The 18,908-nt window shown below is 41.3% G+C and overlaps 2 protein-coding genes across 2 annotated transcripts in view; one reads left to right on the forward strand and one right to left on the reverse strand.

Annotated features, from left to right (window-relative positions):
- ESAM (endothelial cell adhesion molecule) overlaps positions 1-18,908 on the forward strand; it is a 58,704-nt gene that overhangs the window by 18,478 nt on the left and 21,318 nt on the right. The gene's annotated exons all lie outside the window — the stretch shown is intronic.
- Positions 6,794-12,622, reverse strand: LOC103062214 (small serum protein 2-like). Its single transcript, XM_088138783.1, has 4 exons — positions 12,596-12,622; positions 9,030-9,123; positions 8,533-8,662; positions 6,794-6,906 (listed from the first exon to the last, which is right to left on the reverse strand). The coding sequence occupies exons 1-4, from the start codon at positions 12,620-12,622 to the stop codon at positions 6,801-6,803; spliced, it is 357 nt and encodes a 118-aa protein (XP_087994909.1). The 3' UTR covers positions 6,794-6,800.

An 18,908-nucleotide genomic window follows, 5' to 3' on the forward strand; every position in this document is an offset into this window, starting at 1 on the left:
TGCCAGGCTATTTCTTCCCCTCCCTCCTAAATATGAGGAGAGGCTATATTATACACAACCCCAAGCAAGGAGCTTCAGTATGAATCATTTTCACCTGCTCCTTTAAACCAGATCTATAAATTTCAGCTGACAGTGGAATGAGATATTCGTGTCATGCCAGGATTGCGGTATCAAGGAGCGTCAGAAGCAAACAATATTTCTTATTACCCTTAGCATGATGGCTTTCAGGTTCGGAAGCTGAGGTGACTTTCCTTCATGTGGAAGGCTGGAAGAGCCATCTTCATCTGTACCAAGATGAGAGTATGGATTTTGTCTCTGTTTGTGTTCCTGCATACGTTTGTGTATGTGTGCTTGAGTCTTCTGCGGCCGAAACGAATGCCGCCCATTAAATTTCTTGTGATTTTTGAAATTTTGCATAATTGCTTCTAGGATTTCCTTTTTCTCTGGATTTCTACTCCTCCCCACCCCCCACACCAGCAGGGAGTATGAGGAGAAGTGATGGTGACAAGAGATTTGGCTGTAGGGTTAGACTTTGGGATTATGCATGGATTCAAACTCAGTGTCACATCCAACCAGTGTCATTTTAGAGGGGGACAAGCAGCCTTCTGATGCATTTCTTAACTGGGTGGGGGGAGATTATGCAAAATGGGTGAGGCTGAATTACACACATGGGGAGGGGTGGGACTTCCAGGTTGTGTTTTATTTCTGGGGGTGTGGTGGATTTCTCTTTGGTTATTTTTAGCTGGTTAAGCCTCTTTGATGTTTACACTGTGAATTTCATTTTTTCTCACTTGGCAGGAAACGACACTGCCCAGTTTTGTCTGCATGGTCGGAGGGCAGGCTGATGGGCACAAAAATGCTGTTCTTGTTTTTTGTTTTATAAGGGGAGCAGGTTCTCTAGCTAAGTGTTGCATGACTGGGCTTGGGTGTGAGCTGCGGCAATTCATTTCTCTTTCTCTCTTGCCAAAAATCAGCAAGAGTTGTTCCCATATACTGTAGCTGCAATATATCACAGTTGAAAACTGAAGCAGGAATTCTCTGGTAAAGACTTCTCTCCTTGGAGATTAAAGCTATGCACATACACCCCCCCTCCCCATAACACATATCTGAAGGTCTTTTCTACCTGTAGTGTTTAATTTATTTTTTATTTGTGCCTTCCTGTCAGTCTTGACTCCTAGCAACTGCCTGGACAAGTCCTTGCAGATTTCTTGGCAACATTTTGAGGAGTGGCTTGCCCTGGCCTTTTTCTTCCTAGGGCTGAGAGAGAGGGACTGGCCTAAGGTCACCCAGCTGGCTTTGTGTCTAAGGCAGGACTAAAACTCATGGTTGCCTAGTTTCTAGCCCGGTACCTGCCCCTGTGCTAATTTTTAAAAAGGCATTATTTGGACAGGGAGAGGCAGAAATGGCTAAATATTGAAACCTTGCTTGATCACATCCAAAGTTCAAGATGACCGTCACAAGCTGCATTATATGAAATGGCTGACTAGGCCAGCCCTCCCATTAGAACAAATGGGGGGATTCAGTTGCCCTTGAACTCCCCCCCCCCCATTAAGAGCAGAGCTTTTTATGCCACATGATGAATCCTTCGCAGTTCTCGTTTCTCTAAACCAGCGTTTCTCAACCTTGGCAACTTTAAGAAGTGTGGACTTCAACTCCCAGAATTCCCCAGCCAGCATTAAAGTTGTCAAGGCTGAGAAATATTGTTCTAAACTAAAGCAATCCTTCAAGTGTGAAAGATAAGGCCTACTTGCCAATGTTATTGAACTCAGATTCAACCCTCTCCTCATTTGGCTTCTGTACATTCAGTGGAGAGCATATACTTTCTGGTCCTTCATAATATTTATCCATAATAAATATGCTGTGAGCTGCCTAGAATCATTGTATGAGATGGGCAGCATATAAGCTGTATAAATACATAAATACTTACTTTAACAAAACGTTTTGGTCCAGACTTGTGAGGTGGTATTTAAAAAGCTGAATAAGAATATAATATCTGTACAATTAGAAATGTGCAAAACTCATTGATTGGGGAATGAAACATCCCAGATTACTCCAGAACGTTTTCTCCCACTTCCAGTTCATAAGGAATCCTCTCCAGATCATGCTATTTTGGGAGCATTTTGGTGGTTTCTGGAAGTAAATCCTCCAGACTGGATGGGACATTTCATTCCCAAATTGGTGAGTTTTGTACATCAAAAGAGTTAAAAGAATGGCTTGCCTTCAGCACATTTGTGTAGATTTCTTAGCAATGCTCTGAAAGTGATTTGCCACTGTCTTCTTTTCAGAAGTTTTTTCAGCTTCCTGGCCTATCCTACAGCCCTGCAATTTCCTGTAGTCTTCAAGTACTAGCCAGGTCCAATCCTTAATTCTCAGATGAAAAAGCCTTAGGAAGCAAACGGTTGCAAGCTCTGTGCTCTTAGTGAAGAAACATGATGCTGGTTCGCCAAAAGGCAGTTAAGGAGAAGATTCCACCCTAATGTTGTTTGGGATACACTGAATTTTAGATGGGAAATATTCTGTTGCTAGAATCCCTTCCTTCTCAATAAATCTTGTGCAAAAGATTCCATGAGATTCCTGCTTGGAGAAGAGTTATTTTAGTTCAGGCAGAAAGCAAAAACCCTGATGTCTGCTCTTCTGGAGATCAGCCAAAGATGTCTCCATGTGCTGTGATCATAGGTGTGTTTATGTGTATATATTTCTGTACATATCTTTAGACAAGAAGTATCCATTTTAGCAAGCTTCCATATTAGGGCACTTCAGCATCACAAAGGCAACATCTTCGTGTTATCAAAAAGGCCGTGGCGTCAAATTGAAAGTACACCAAGAAGCTGCAGCATTCTTGAGGTTCTTCCTCAATTGCACACACTGTGGAATGGGTTTTGTCTAAAGTCCTTATAGCTTTACAGCCCTCTTCTCCTTCATGTTAAGTTCTTTATAGGGAAGGAACTCATATAGAGAAACCTATTTAGTTCCTTCTTTCTTTCCATTGTTTATTATCTTGTTAGTAAACAGCAAAATTGTAGCACATGTAGCACAAGATTGCTGAATTGATTTGAAACCCCAATCAATTAAATGTGCTGGAAATGCATTTCCAGTACAACTGCTGAAAAATATCCACAGTCAATCATACTGTTTTCTCAGTGGAACGAACAGGAGGCACCTTTGGCCTAAGGAATGCCCCTTCCGGTTCTCCTGTTTTAGTGCAGATGTATGGTTAACTACTGTAGGTTAGGTGGAAAGGTTTCTCACATCTATCTACCATCTATCTATTTTCTTATTTTCTTATGTTTAACTTAACAATAAAAAAGAAGTTTTAATAGATTTTTAGATTATATGTTTGTCTTTTTAATAAGAATTTTATTAAGTTTCAGAGAAAAATAAAATACACAAAGATATCAAAAGAAAAGTAGAAAAGAAAGAAATAAAGAAATGTGATGAAGAAAGAAAAGAAGAAAAGGGGGGGGGAGAGGAAAAAGAAACGGAAAATAAGAAAAGAACAACTTCTGACTTTCTTCGGTACAGTTATAAGTAAGAAAATACATTAACCTCTCACTCTAGTAATATCAATAAAACACCATATTTCTATAACAAAAACAATTCTAAATATCAAATCTCAGAGTCAAAATTTCATTTCTTTCAGTTGCAAGCAAAAATCCCAAAAATAAGTCCTAAAGAAATGTATACACACATACTGTATTATCCCAAGGCCCTTACCAACATTTGAAGTATCAATTAATCTATCGTTATTAAACACCTACGTCTATTTATTTTCTATAACAGTAAAATCCATAAACATTATCACACCACCCCAATCCAAGAATAAATTCCAGTATTACCAATCCAAAGTCATAACTTCTACATTTTAACCTTGATCCCATCAGTCCACTTCAAATGCCTTTTTCTTCTTTTCAGGGAGTTCGGCATTTAATGTTTTCTTCAAATGAAATCTCAGGTAGCAATTTCTGGTCACTTTGGCCTTTTTTTCCTATCAAAGATGCCTTCAAAGGTTTAATAAGTCCTTCCTGCGCATCTAAAAGAGAACACTCTCCAAAATACTCTTCTGCTTTATGGTCTGGATATTGTTGAAAAAGATTTCTGTTGTAAATGTGGGCTTTATAGAGAACTCATGATCTCCAGGCTCAAAATAAACTAAATCACCCCGCTGTCCATCCAAAGCCACGTCTCTCATTCCAGTGTCCTGTTCTGAAGATGGCCTTACTTCACACCGCGTAACATTGTCAGTATTCTTATGTTCAATATCCAATTTTGTTTGCAAATCAGTATCACTATCAAACCTGTCTAATTTTTTCTCAAAGGCTTCAAATTTAGTTTTTATCAATTGTAAAATTCTAGTAGGGAGATCTTCCAGTAAATGTGTGTCTCTTTCAATTCCGTTTGCTGAACTGCGGCCGTAACAGGCGTTGGAGACGGGGGGGGGGGGGGGGATGGGTAAAAAGCAAGATCTCAGAGTACCTTTGTTTACAAAGCTCCTCCAATCAACATCATAGTAAAGTTTTTAAAAAAAGCAGCTTTCCCACAGAAATCTTGAACCAGCAATCTCAAGCTTCAATCTCACTAGTACAGATTCAACAAAATTAACGTTTTAAAGTCCAAAAAGAGAATTCACGTGTTTCATAAAAACACCCGATAATTCAGCCCTTTGAATCTTTGCTCAATATACAGATCCCAAAGTCCAAACCAGTTTTTTTAATTAAGTAAGTGTTGAAAATATGAAAAGCACCTAGAAGATACACTTATCTGTTGCTGAAAAAACCCTCTCTTCATCTGAAAGAGTAATAGACCATTTCAAATGTGTTTTAGAAATGGGGAGGTCGGCTTTAGTGTCCTAAATTTCGGCTACACCACAGCCTTGAACAAGGTGGAGAAGGCCCGTCTCCCAGCCACTCAGTGCAAGTCGATCACAAGGATGTCTGCTCCGGGGTCTCCTCGCAAGAAACGGCTATCCGGAGAGCATCTGGGTTGATTTCATGGATACTCCTGTACATCCGGAGAATTCTGCAGGCTACGGGGATCCTGCCCTAAGCCCCACAGCGTTGAATCCCAACCAGAGGAATCAGTGCCATGATCCACCACCAGAAATCCTAGATTATATTCTTGTCAACAACAAACAATCATTTAGACATGACCTCATGGCATTTATGTTGTTGGAGATGCAGGGAAATTAACACTTTATTTACATATATTGTACCATTTTGGTAAAGAGCAGTTACATGTATTAATGTTGACATTTAACATTTTCAGATGTACATTCTTTCTCTATGACATAGGAGTTGAGTTACCCCTCCTTCCCTCCCTCCCTCCCTCCCTCTCATACACATACACACACACACACGCAGACATACACATACACAGAGCCTCCCATTTCTTCTACATTTTGTGGCTTTTCTGCCCTAAACGAACAGAGAGGGCTGGATTCACAAAACAGAAAACACATTCGTGTCCACTGTTTGCCTTCCCAGAACAACCTTGCTAACTGTCATGAGCACAAAAGGCTGGACAGGCTGGACTTCGGTCTGACCCAACCAGATTCTCTTATGGCCCTTTCAGAGACCACGCCTTGGGCTTTTGCTTCCATCCAAGACCCACATATAGAAAAAAACCCATGAGATCAAACCTTTACAAATTCCAAACCATTTGAACATCTTATAGACACACCAAGGACCTAGCAAACCAGTGATGGCTCTCTCTGAACCTGGGTCTCCCTAGTCTTAGCCCAACATTTATACCACTGCACTCTGCTGTTCTTCATGAGATGTCTCTTTAGCAAATGCAATCATCCTTGTCTAGTAACCCTCTGTTGGAAGAAAAAGTTATCTTACCAGGTCCGTTTCTGAGCTGGGAGTAAAGACACTGACGAATTGCATGAAGTTAGGAGATTTATTCTTCACCCAAGAGCAGAAGCAATGACAGCAAGCAGTTAGGTGGGCGGCCGCGCTGGACCCCTGCCATACAGCGTATTATATACCTTTCGTTACATTCAGACCTACGTTAAGATGTCATGACCCTCTGATCCAATCAAAGCCAGTTACCTTGATCCATACTCCTCCCTTTACCCAGGACCCCTTTCTCTGGTGCTGATTAAGATTCTCCCTTCTTGTATGTAAACTAATTTCTATCACCTTGATTGTTTACAGCCATATGTAAAGTATCCTTTATCACTCTGCTTGTTCACCGGGCACTGTCCTGATTTACATCCCTAAGAAACAAGGTCAGGACCACTTATCTTTCTTTGTGAGGGGTCATCTGAACAAGAAAAGACTATTAGGTCAAGACAGTTTATCTGCTTACATGAGTTGCCTTCTTTCCAGTCAGGAAGAGACAAACCATGAAAGCAATTAACACATCCTTGAGATATTGAGAAGTGTTGAGGGTCACATCCTCAAGAATGCAACCTTTTGACAATCTAAAGTGAGGTCAACCATACATACAGGAAAGAGAATACTGGCATATTGGTGGGCCTGCTTTTACTTTATGTTATACAATATATAAAGATAAATGTTTAAACATCTAAATGTCTAAAAATGTCTACATGTCCCAACCTTCTAACATGTCCTTCTAGATAAAAACATGAATAAATATGAATTGAAGAACCTTGTTGTGTGATCTCCAGTTCCAGTATTACCATGTTCAGAGCATGTCTTTTGAGTTTCTGAAGGTGGTGCCATTAAAAACCAATATCAAGTTGTTGTTTCATAAAAAGAAAAGACCAGAAAAAGACTAAGTTGCTTATGTGAGAGATTTACTTAGGTTCCTCTATGTGAAGAGATGAGAATCCAAGCTTAGGGACAAGGCTTTGATGGGTCATCAAGCTGATAGAATTCATATTCACATGTTTCTGGATTTACCACTCCTTTGCATCCTTCTTTTCCTGCAATACCACCATATCTTTAAAAGAAAAAAAAAAAAAGGGAGGAGGAGGAGGAGGAAGAGGAAAAAGAGGTTCTGGTCAGTCAAAGTTCACCTTAATTGGACTTAAGATCTCCTAAAGACCCCTAATATTATCTGCCACTCTGGAACTTATAGAGGCAAATATGTGTAGCTCAGAAGTGAATTGTGGAGTCCTTGGGGTTCTCTGAGCTTGGTTCTTTTCTTGCAAACGTTTCATTACCCAGCTAGGTAACATCTTCAGAGCTAAAATGGGATGGGGTTTGCTCTCTGTTTATATACTGTGGCATACTTTGCCAGTGCTGGTGCTGGCGGGGGTGGGGGTTTTGTTTTGCTCCTCTGGTAGTTCCTTGATTAGCATCTGTTTACTGCTTGATTGTGTGCTTGGTAGTAACCTCTGCTTATCTGGGTGATGATTGCTGGTGAGGAGATGTTCTGATCTTTTGTCTCTTGAATAGTATGTAGATGCTGTTCATCTCTATGTGTCTGTTAATTGCTGCCTTGTCTGAATACCAAGCTTCCAGGAATTCCCTTGCATTTTTGGATTTTGCTTGGTCTAAAATGCTGACAGTTTCCCAGTTAAAACTATTGAAAGTTCCTGGGAGAAAGGTTGATTCACCCAAGGCTTTGCTTGATTCCAAAAACCAGTTCTTGGAAATCCTCCTATGCATGGAGAAATCTCAAGATTGAAACACCGAGATAATTGATTTTGGATGCCCCAGTGTTTCATTATATAAGCATAATAAGCTTGTTGCAGACATGCAAATTTGCCCAGCAGGAGGGACAAAACCACAACACGGGTGTTCCCCAGGTCTGAGCAGACAGGAGAAAGGAAGGAAAGCAGGGGACAAATTCTGCTACTTCCCAACCCTAGTTCCTCTACTCCCTATTTCACCCAACAATCCTGGGTCTTCAGATAATACAGTGGTACCTCGGGTTACGAATTTAATTCATTCCGTGACTCTGGTCGCATCCCGAAATGGTTGCAACCTGAAGGAAATTTTCCCATAAGGTTCAATGTAATTACCGTTAATCTGTTCTGGCGTCCGCGGACCATGCGTCGGGGCGGAAAAACGGCTGCGGACCACGTGGCAGGGCGGAAAAATGGCCGCGGACCACGTGTAATGGGCGGAAAAATGGCCGCAGACCATGTGTCACGGATGGGAAAATGGCCACAGGCCATGTGTCAGAGCGGAAAATATCCGCAGACCACGTGTCACGGGAGGGAAAATGGCCGCAGATCCGGTTCGTTCCCCGAGGCGGAGTGCGTAAATCGAGGTAAATTTTTGTGGCCAGAGCTGGTCGTAACCCAAAAAGTTCGTTAGCAGAGGCGTGCGTAACCCGAGGTACCACTGTACTTCTTGCTCAGTGTTGGAAAGATAAACATATGGCTGAACTTCTCAAGAGTTCCTCAGCCAGAGAGAATCAGATCACATGCTGACCTACATTAGTTATGGCTGATTATCATGACATACAGTTACCATCCACTGAAATACTTTCATAGAAGGTTTATCTATGTGTCTGGGTCCATGAATATGTGCTTTCTCAATAAACATGCCTGGCTTAGCTTAAGAGAAAACATGTGCGAATTAACATAACCGGTGCCTGCCTGGAACCTTTTCTTACCTGGTGCAGCACAACCTCCCATCTCTGTGGCACTCGCATCTCAAGCAATGATCTGAATTCCAGGTGGACCCAAGGAGATGCCTTGTCCGATCATTTGGATCAACGCATGTGTTTGGCATCACCACTTTACCTAAGAGAAAAGACTCCAGTTGAACCTGCAGCTGAACCCAAATTCCCAAACTGTACCGAGAAACCACTTCCTAATTTGGAAGCTGCTGTGAGAAATCTACTGTTGGACAAATCTGACAAGGATATAAATTATCTGCACTTGCTGCATACAGTACAATTTTAATTTTCTTAATTATTAGATTAGTAAGGACCCCTGGTTATCCAAGGACTTCCAAATTAATACAGAAGGTCTTTTCTGGCCTAGATAGGAGACTTTTGATGGAAACCTGGCTTGTAGAAATTAAGCAAGCAACTTTTCTCCTGACATTTCTAGACCTTTGCAAGCCATAAAATAATTATTTGCTCAGATGAATAAGGAGCTTGGTTACCACCTTCAAGGTTGACTTTATTGGGCTGAAACCAGCAGGCTTCTTGACATGTAGCCAGCGTGAAAGAGAAGATGATCAGGCTGAAGAAGACTCTCTGAGAAAGGAATATAAGAAAAAATAAGCCACCAGAGAACTTACTAGTTGTCTGAGAAACTGGCTGTTCAAAGTCTTTCTAATGTTCTCTTTGATAATGTGCTGGTCTTGTTCATGAACTTTGGAAAAAGCCTTAGAGGCTAAGTTTACTATCTTGTCAGTATTCGGGTCTCCTACTAAATAGCTACAAAATAAACAATATCTGCTTGAGCCCTTGCCCAAAAGTCACACCAACAAAGTCTGGATTTTGCACTCATCCCACACCCCCCAAAATGCATCTCCCATCACAACATTGTGTTGCCAGCCCCATTGGGTCACTGTTCCCTTTTAAACACTGCATCAGCATGAAAAAGTGCTGGGGTGTAGGAAATGCTATTCTCCCCTTCACCCCCAAAAACTACTACTCTCAGAGACTCACAAGATGGAGGTAACAAGAAACACTCCCCACCTCACCCCTTTTAACTAAAGATAAGCTTAGGAGCTACAGTAGAAGAGGATGTTTTGTATTGCTGAGTGACTAACCCTCTTGAGTTAGTCTAGCAAGCGCAGTCACTGAATGAGTCTCATTCTGGATGCTTTTTATTCACAGAACACATATTAACATGGGCTGGAGTTAATCACACTGAATTAAGTGGCACATTAAAACTATTAGGTAACGTTCAATGCAGTCTTCTCTCTGGAGAGAAGCAGCAACTCTCCGATGGGAGCCGCCATCCATATAAGCAGGCAGGAGCCTGGGGGAAAGCTTTCAGAGCTGCTGTGGTTGGGTAGCACCGCAGGATTTCCAACCAGCTTCATTTTGCTTTACTAGATTCGTGCATCCTGAAAAATAAGCACAGATAGTAAATTTGGTGAGTCCTTGCTGACCAGTAGAATAATGTATCAAATAGAGCAAGAGTTCAGGTTTGTTATGATTCCTCCCTCCCCTCCCCTCCTCTCCCCTCCCCTCCTTCTTACCATTCTCCCTTTCCTTTCCTTTGTCTTGACTCCTGGCTACCGCCTAGACAAATTCAACCAGTTTTCCTGGCCATATTTTTGGAAGTGGTAGCCCAAAGTCACCAAGCTGGCTTCATGCCTAAGGCAGGACTAGAATTCATGGTCTCTTGGTTTTTAGCCTGGTGCCTTTAATTACTATACCAAATTGGCTCCCCCAAGAAGTATTATTGAGTTAAAAAGAAGAAGCTGCTTGAAAAGTGGGACTTTTGTGAAATTCCAAACCCTAGCAGAGTCAACCTCTCCATGGTTTGACTTAACTATGTTATTGGACCAGCAAAGCTGTTCCTGCCAATGATTAATATAACCATGGTGCGTTTGAATCCCTAACCCTAACCCTTATACCTAAGTGGACTATCAGAGGTTTCAGTGGGACCCCAAGACAAACCATTAATGTTTTGGGAAACTGGAAACAAGCAAGCATCCCCATTTGAACAATGCATTATACCGCAGCTGCAAACACTAGACCAAGAAGAAAATATAGTTTCTGCCATAAAACTATGGTTATTTGCTGATCCCTTTTGAACAAAGACAAATCATGGTATGGCACCTAAAAGCACCTGATCTCACCATAGCACTATTAAACTACTTTGCAAATGATCAAGTGCATGTACAATGAAAAAAACATAGAAGCAGAGAAAGCCTAGGGAAAAGGGAACGGAGGAAAGAAGTTTGTCATTATTTTCTTGACATCAGCAGGATCCGAGACCCAGGAGACAGTGCCAAAGGCACCTCTAAAAACTGTAATTTGTGTTAGCTGAAGTTTTACTTGAGCTGAGCTCAAAAATTGTACAGGTGCATCTTATAGAGATGTGGACTGTCTCCAAGATGAATTTCAGCAGCAAAATTGTCCTCTATTTATGTGGTTACCTTGAGCAGGCCGGGTTCAACAGATGGTCATCCTTAACTGAATTGGGAACCCTAGCTGACCCTTTAATGCTCTTGACCTGAAGAATGCTTTTGAATCATGTATTGCCTGGTCCTTGGGGCTCAGTAGTTTCTCCGATGACAATGCAGGGTTGCCATCTTCTACTTTCTTCCGGAGCCTTCTTAAACTCAGCCCTGAGTGAAAGAATAGCTGCCAGCCTGACTGGAATTAAAGCTTCATGCAAGTTATATGGGCAAAGTAAATCTTAGAAAACCTAACCTGGAGGAGGTCACAGAAAATTAGAAATCAAAGAGGTGAACACCTTAAAAATAAGATGCTTTAAGGAAGGAGAGTGAGGAAGAAATGGGATAAGATAGAAAAATTGGGAGAATGTGGAAGTGAAAAAATCCTGGGGATTATGGGAGCCAAGAGGTCATAGGCTTATGAAACTGGCTGGTGATGAGGGTTGTAATCCAGCACTCGAAGGCACCAGGTTAGAGAAGGATGTTTGAGGCTAATTTTCCAATTATTATTTTTTTTTGGGTGGTGCACCTGTCAGCTTCTGCCTTTTCAAAAGAGGAGTTTTCTTTGCAATTATTTGAAGGGCTTATTTTTAATCTAGTTCCCCTGCCCCTGTCCACCCATCCCTGATCCATGATTTTGAAGGTACTGATTAAGTCCTCTCATTCTCAACCCCACTCTTTCCTTTAATTTTTTTTTTAAAGAAGGCTTGAATTTCCTGGCTGTGCATGCATCAGGAAATGGCTGATTGAACACTTAGAAATTTGAAAAGACATCTTTGAATGAAGTGTCAGTTTTGTCCTTATGAAAAGTACTTACATCTCCAATACTACATCAAGTATGCCAAAAATATGGGTGTATTCCTCAAACAGGCATTTCCTGTTTATGAGAATGTAGGTTTTTCTTCTTCTGTTAATCATAAAAGGAACTCAGTTATGAAAGCTACATCTTCCAGTAGAGTCCTGCACCTAGTATTTATACTGCTGGTTCCTGATTCTCACAGTTATGGATTCTGCCTCTACCCCAGAAGCAGAATTGTGTTGTAAAATAATTCAAATTCTTTCTGACATAGATTTCAGTGCAAAAATTGCAAAAAGAACAGCAAAGCTCAAAATGTTGTATGAACAATCCTCATGTCCTTGGCTAACTAGGGCATGATTAGACTCCAACCTGTCCCCTCTCTTGGCAGCTGCTATGGTGTCTCATCCAAGTAACCCCCCCCCCCCCCCGCAAAGCAGCTGGCGATTCTTTTCCTCTTTGAGTTCCAAGTAATCAAAAATCCATGTTATGATGTTTTATATCCAAATTGGAGTGAGGACAATACAATGCTCAGAACAGGTTACATTTTGTCACTTTTCTCTAAAGCAAAGTTGATTCTGAAATGCACCATTCCGGCACTCTGGTTTTTGCTCAGTGTGTGAACAATTCTTATTGTGATGGGGATTATTTCTTAGGACAAATGTCCAGTGTAGTATAAAAGAGAATCCTCAAAATACATGCCTTGGCATACTGCCAACACACAAACATACAGAAATGTCATTGGATTCTTTCATGCAATTTATTTTCAGTAAAGAGTTGAACTTTGTCTTACAAGCTGTGGCTCTCCTTTTGACGGCATGACTAATCCAGTAGAACTTCAAGCTTCTAATCCTGAGCTTTGCATAGGAAGCACATAATTTGGATGTGATATTCCCATTATGTTTACCTTTTTTTAAAACCAAAACCAAGTTGCTAATCCTCATGGCTGCAAAGGTCAGCTTGCTCTTGGGTGACTGAATGACCAAATTTCTGCAGCTGAGCAGTCTAAGAATAAAGAAACCAGGGCTTCATAGCCATTGCCTATTATCTTCCTCAGTGACAGCAAAAGTGAAATTAACAATGCACAGTATGCAAATACATTCAAAGGAACATAATGTTTAACAGTCAAAGAACTCCGTTTTCCTTGGCAATTGCTGCTGGTTTGTCGCAATTTGTTTTAGAAACATACCATAAACACAGTCTTGGATGTATTGCAGCAGGCGGATTTCTTACACCATTCTGACCGTTGGGAAGTGTTTGGTGCAACCTTTTGATGAATGGGGATTAAGGGAGAGAAAATGGCAGCCTCTTTGTTCCACATCACCTGGGACTGGCCCATCCCATTCCATTAACTCCTGTGGACAGCCAAGTCAAGTAGGGCTGGTGGCTTATCCTCCCAAGAGGAGTTGCACATCAATAAATCAGAGGCAAAATGCTACTATCTAGGCCTGTTCTAATCATCATCTGTGTTCCAAGAACATTTCCAGGCTGGGTCCTGGAGCCCCTCTGTCCTCAATGCCAGTTTTTTAAGAGTTGTTTCTGGCTGAGGTTTGTTGTGGGAAAAAAATGAGATTCCATTACGTTGCACCACTAGAAGGAAATGGAATAAAGAATTTGGCTGGAATCTCAAACACATTCACACACCCCCACGTGGGGGAAGAAAAACATTGACAGAAATAACACTCACTACCATCTATGGCTTTAAAGATTGAAGCTGGAGTTATAACAGTTTGCAAAACAAGTTAACAAGCTTGTTAAGCCTAAGAAAATGCACAGAATGAAGAAATAATGAATTTAATCATTCTGCCCATCCTTTTTTTTTTAATCAAGGCTGGCTTTATATATATATATATATATATATATATATATATATATATATATTTAATTGACCCCATGTTCTGCGTCAGTGTCAAACCACTGGTCTTTAGGGGATATATATGTGACATGATCAGATGGGAAATGCACATTTCCCAACTTTGGGTGCTGGGTTCTGCATCAATGTTAGCTGGCACAGCCTGCTTAGCCAGTCCTCTACTGGGTGTTACCATGACTGCGGTTGTATACCATCGGTTTACTGCCAAATATGGTGCTAGGCACTGTCTGAAGTGGAGAATTTAGCCCATCCTATGCAATCAGTGGAGCAGAACAGAGTCAAGCCGCCAAGCTTATGCTCATCCTCTTCTCTTTTTCCTTGTATAGCATCAAGTTAACTGGCCTCCCTCTCAAGGGTCTGACTTGGGTGCTAAAGGCAGTCTTTCCCCATCAGATGCCTTCTGATGTTGGACTTCAACTCCCAGTCTGCCTTTAGCCTTGCTCTTTTTGTGGCACTGGAAGTCTCCTATAACCATGATTCCTGGAAACGGATTGTATAGTATTCCATCATGTTGACTTGAGAAGCCAATGAAGACTATAATTCAACTTCATTTTTTTTGCAGTCCATGACCAGTCAGTGCAACAAATGGAGGTACAAGATGAAGACTGCATGGCCTAAAATAGGCCCATCACAAATAAATAAAGAACTCAGCCCCACCAATGTATAGGACATGGCCTCACCCACTTTGCAAGACTTCACTGAGTGTCCCCTCAATCTGCAGATTGCAGCTGCTTGGCTGTCCCAGGATACTTGCTTTGCTAGATGCACTACAGTGTAGTAGCTAAAATGGGATGGAATAGTAAAGGGGGGCTAGATTCAAATTTTTCCTTACAAGCCATGAAGTTTGCTGGATGCTTTGTATCACTCCTCTCTTTATTTCCTTCCCAGATTACTGTGATGAAGATAAAAAGGGATTGTTGTGAAGCAATTTTATAGGTCCTTGGGGGAAAATGGGATGTAAATGTAATACATAATAATAAAAAGATGAGCAGTCCACCTAAATCATTGGAACAGGTGAAACCCATGGCTGAACAAGGACTCAGTTTGTTTGTCTGCAGGTCTGTTGCTTCATCTACAAAAGGAATTCTGACAGCAGCTGAAAGATTTAGTGTGAATTCTGATATCGGTCTATCTTCAGTGTGGTGCATGGGTGTGGAACTCCTTGCTTCTTGATATCAAAATGGGTCATATTGATAGGTCATATTCCAGCAATAGAAAGTGAATGGGCCTGGAGCCAAAGTAGGCAGAATTTGAAATTAAGTCAGTAGATGGGCGCTGAACCTAGGGAAATAGTGGCACATGGTACTTTATATATGAAACACAGACCCTCAGCCACTAAGGCGGGTCCCCTGTGCTTTCCAAAAGAATCCGCCAGAATTTTTTTTAACTGTATCAGAATTTTGTTGAATGTTCTTGTTTTCAGCCTATGTGTTTATAGCTAAATTCAGAACCTACTTTGAAGACAAAAAGTTTAGGATTGATTTCCATGGAGATTTGTTATGGCCTTAAATGTCATTTAAACTTGAGTAATGTGTCTTTAAACAGCTTGGGAATTATTTCGTTGATAAGTAATCGTGTTTTAGTAAAGTTTGCTAACTCCATGCAGCAATGCAACCCACCCTTTGGCTTATCCACCATCCCAAGTTGATCTGAGACACTTGGATGGAGAAGACCATAGAGACTTTTAATTCAAGAATCCCTAAATGATGTTTGCCAGCTCACAGTTGATGAGCACCATTGGATGATGATGATGATGATGATGATGATCTTCATATCTGGGTGAAATAGGTTCAATTAACCCTTTTTGCTGACTTCAGAAAGACTCAAAAAGCAGCAAGGATTCCATGGAGGACTCCTCAGTGGCTCCTTGTCATGAATAAATAAATGTGCATTCTAGTAAGCTATACAGTAAGATGTTTGGTGTAGTGGGTAAGGCATCAGGCTAGAAACCTGGGAATGTGAGTTCTAGTCCTGCCTTAGGCATGAAGCCAGCTGGTGACTTTGAGCCAGTCACTCTCTCTCAGCTCTAGTAAGGAGGCAGTGGGAAGCCACTTCTGAAATCTTGCAAAAAAACCCTGCAGGGACTTGTCTAGGCAGTCACCCAAAGTCAACACTGACTTGAAGGCGCATATACATACACATAGTAAGATGTATGGGAATCATGGACCTGTATGCTGCTCATGGTGTAGGATGAAGAATAAATGTGACCTGATCAGATATAATAATATATCCAGTTTCTCACATCAACATGATCACCAATGAAGCAGAAGGATAAGCTAGCAGAGATATTTTTTCTAGGAATGGATTATTATAGATCTGCAGGGCTGATGTGTCTTCATACCAGTACAGTAAATCAGAACTGTGTTGTCCAGGAATTGGCTGCATCTTCCTGTTGGGCAAGTCCATCTGGGCAACAAATCTGAATAGGCTGGGGGTAATGCATGAAATTCTCCAGATTGAGAAGTTCACAGCCCTTCCACATGTCGGCAGCTTCTTAAAAGAGCAGCATTTCCTCCATGAAGAGATGGCAAAGATGAAGCAAAGGTTTCTTTTAGTGTCCTCTGTTGACCCATAGCCAGTGGCCATTCCCAAAGCCAGGCCATTACCAGACTCTTGATGACTTCTGCTGTCTTTCTCTGTACATTGCTATCTCTTGCTCTCACCTCAAGTTGCTAGGAGTATCATAATTTAACTTGAATCCCAGCCAATAAACTGGAAACAGTTTTCTTCAATTCCCGAGGGAATAAATATAAGCGTATTAATATAAAAGAAGCTGGGAACAACAACCAGAGAAGAATCTCTTCCCAGGCTGGTTATTCTATGCAGCTTTATTTACAAAAACTTTCTTAAGATGGTAGTTCTCCTTTCGTATTTACTCTTGCGCTCAAACTGCAGCTGTGAATACACACAATACGTGGAACTGATGGGACATCCTTGGGAATGATTTGTGGAGAACAAGTGCCTGCCTGAGAAAAATGTGTCACTGGAATGTGAGTGTGTGTGTGTGCACGCACACACATATTTAAAATAGTGGTATGCAACTTTTGCTGAGTGGTGTGGCAGAGGCTATACTCTGAAAAAAGTAGTGGATAAGGCCAGTCAAAAACTAAATTTAATTGAATTTTATTTATCTTTTTTATTTATCACTTCACAACAATAAAGATTCCCAAGCACATTTGAAAGCATCCTAAGAATAAAGTAGAAAAAATGTTGCAGGGGGGAAGACTTAACAGGAAATTGAAGGTTGGATTTTGCACAGTATTCATGTTTTGTAGGTAGCGGGATTGCCACCCAGTGACCAAATCCTTATTCCATAGTTCCCCACGGTCATGGATAATCTCAGACAAGAGTCCAGATTAATTCCTCCCAGGTGTGTGGGAAGCTCACATTTTAAGCTTTCACACAGGAGTAGGAATTCATCAATGCTGAAGATAAATTGGTAGTGTTGCCCGATTAAAGAGAAGCCACCGAAGAAAGTTCTCATTGGATGTGGTCAAACTGTGACTTGACTTGCAACCACTCCAGATTGCAGTTACGATTTTCCATGATGGACAGCTCTCCCATTTCCCCCCTCATCTACAGTTTATAGAAAATAAATAAGTCAGGGAGAAGTCTAAATTAGAACCCACCTTCCCTGAAATGGCTGATTTTGTATGTTGTGGGATTTTTAGTATTTATAGGCAGCAGCATTGGACAATGAGAACCACTTCTGTACTCTGAAGTGGTGGTGCCTAAAAACAGGCTTCCTTCCCTCCAAAAGATCTCTTGATCCTTAGACAGAGGTAGGACAACAAGGCAGGAGAACAGGCACCTTTACTTGCTGGTGAGAGTTAATCCATTTCATATACACAGTTCTTCCTCAACTCTGAAATATGGATCCTTTAAATTCTCTCCCACCTCTCACATTTCCAGCCAGCTCAAATCTCTGGGCTGATAGCCCACTGGACTTCCCCTTGCACCAAGATTTCTCAAGTTCTTATATTCTTAAAATGGTGTTAGCTATTCTTAGTGTCCAACAAAGTCAGTTAATCTAATATAGCTGTAAGATGAATTGTACCACAGCTGCCCAATGGAGGAAGAGCTGCAACAATGGGGGCTTTGGGGGGCTTTGAGTGTGTGTTTCAACATCTGAGTCCTGTGAGCTGTTAAGGTAGGGCTAATCCCCACCTTTGTTTAATTTGCCTCTTGAGGCGCTTGGAATCTGGTGCCTTCCTGAGAAACCAACTTATCGCTTTTCAGCAGAACTTCCTGCCCAGAAGTCGCAAGACATGGTCAGGAAATCGGATAGAACATCTGGTGGTTGGAAGGATGCAGATCCAAGCAGCTTGCAAGGAATTTAAAAATATCTGCGCCTCCATGAAAGGTCATTGCCCTAACAGATCTTGCTTCGTAAGAACACTGTTGTTGCAGGATGCAAAGTTATACAATGATGCATAAAGATTTGGAAGGGTGGCACTTTTGTTCTCCTGCACATTGATCTCCTATTTAGCACTTATTTAATCACTGTTCTCTGGCACATAGCAGAAGGAGCCAGGGTACAGCAGGAAGTCATATGTTTTGTGTACAGAAGGTCTAGGTTTAAATTCTAGGATGTCCAGTTCAAAGGATCATGCTGCGAGTTATTATGTTATCTTGGAAAATAAAAGTTATAGTCCCACAAATCTGGAGACCACGAAGTCCTTGAAAACTGAGATAAGTCAACTATATGAAGAGTGTATAACTTTGAGCCGCAGTCTGCATGCAGCCCTCAAACGTTTTGGGTGTAGCTCCCAGAATCCCTCTAGAAGTTGTCACCCTTAACGTGACCCTATTGCATCATTACTAAACTATAATGTGCAATCATATGAATCTTTAACTTGATTTTAATAACAGTTCAAGGTAAATGCAAATTAAATCCAGTGCAGTTTTGATTCTGGGCCCATCCACTTGTTTTTCCTGGTTCTATCTACTTTGGTAAGAGTGTACCCCTTTCCCCCAATTTGCCATTCTAAAGCTCACCCGTTCTAAGATGGTGAATAGGACAAGGGCCCATGATGCAGGAAGTCTATGGTGGTCCAGAAGTGCTGGAATAATACAACTGACAAATATTGTCAGATCCCCTTGCCAGTGACCAAAGACAGCCATGGACACCCAAAACCATCCAGATTTGGAATCTGAGTTGACAATACCCTAATCAAGGAACTACCAAGGAGAAAAAAAAATACCACATCCCCATCAACATTGGCAGGGCAAG

This window comes from Python bivittatus, unplaced genomic scaffold, assembly GCF_059951505.1.
Source record: "Python bivittatus isolate LINGU-HERP-01145 unplaced genomic scaffold, Pbiv_v1 ctg000320_np1212, whole genome shotgun sequence".
In the NCBI taxonomy this organism is placed as follows: Eukaryota; Metazoa; Chordata; class Lepidosauria; order Squamata; family Pythonidae; genus Python; species Python bivittatus.

Bases quoted from the DNA above. Each gene is read 5' to 3' on its own strand.
- LOC103062214 (XM_088138783.1), bottom strand. From the start codon at position 12,622: ATGCCGTCAAAAGGAGAGCCACAGCTT. The intron at 9,124-12,595 runs GTAAGACAAAGT...TTCCTTTCTCAG, and splicing joins CAAAAGGAGAGCCACAGCTT to AGAGTCTTCTTCAGCCTGAT. The intron at 8,663-9,029 runs GTAACCAAGCTC...CTTTTCTCTTAG, and splicing joins TAAAGTCAACCTTGAAGGTG to GTAAAGTGGTGATGCCAAAC.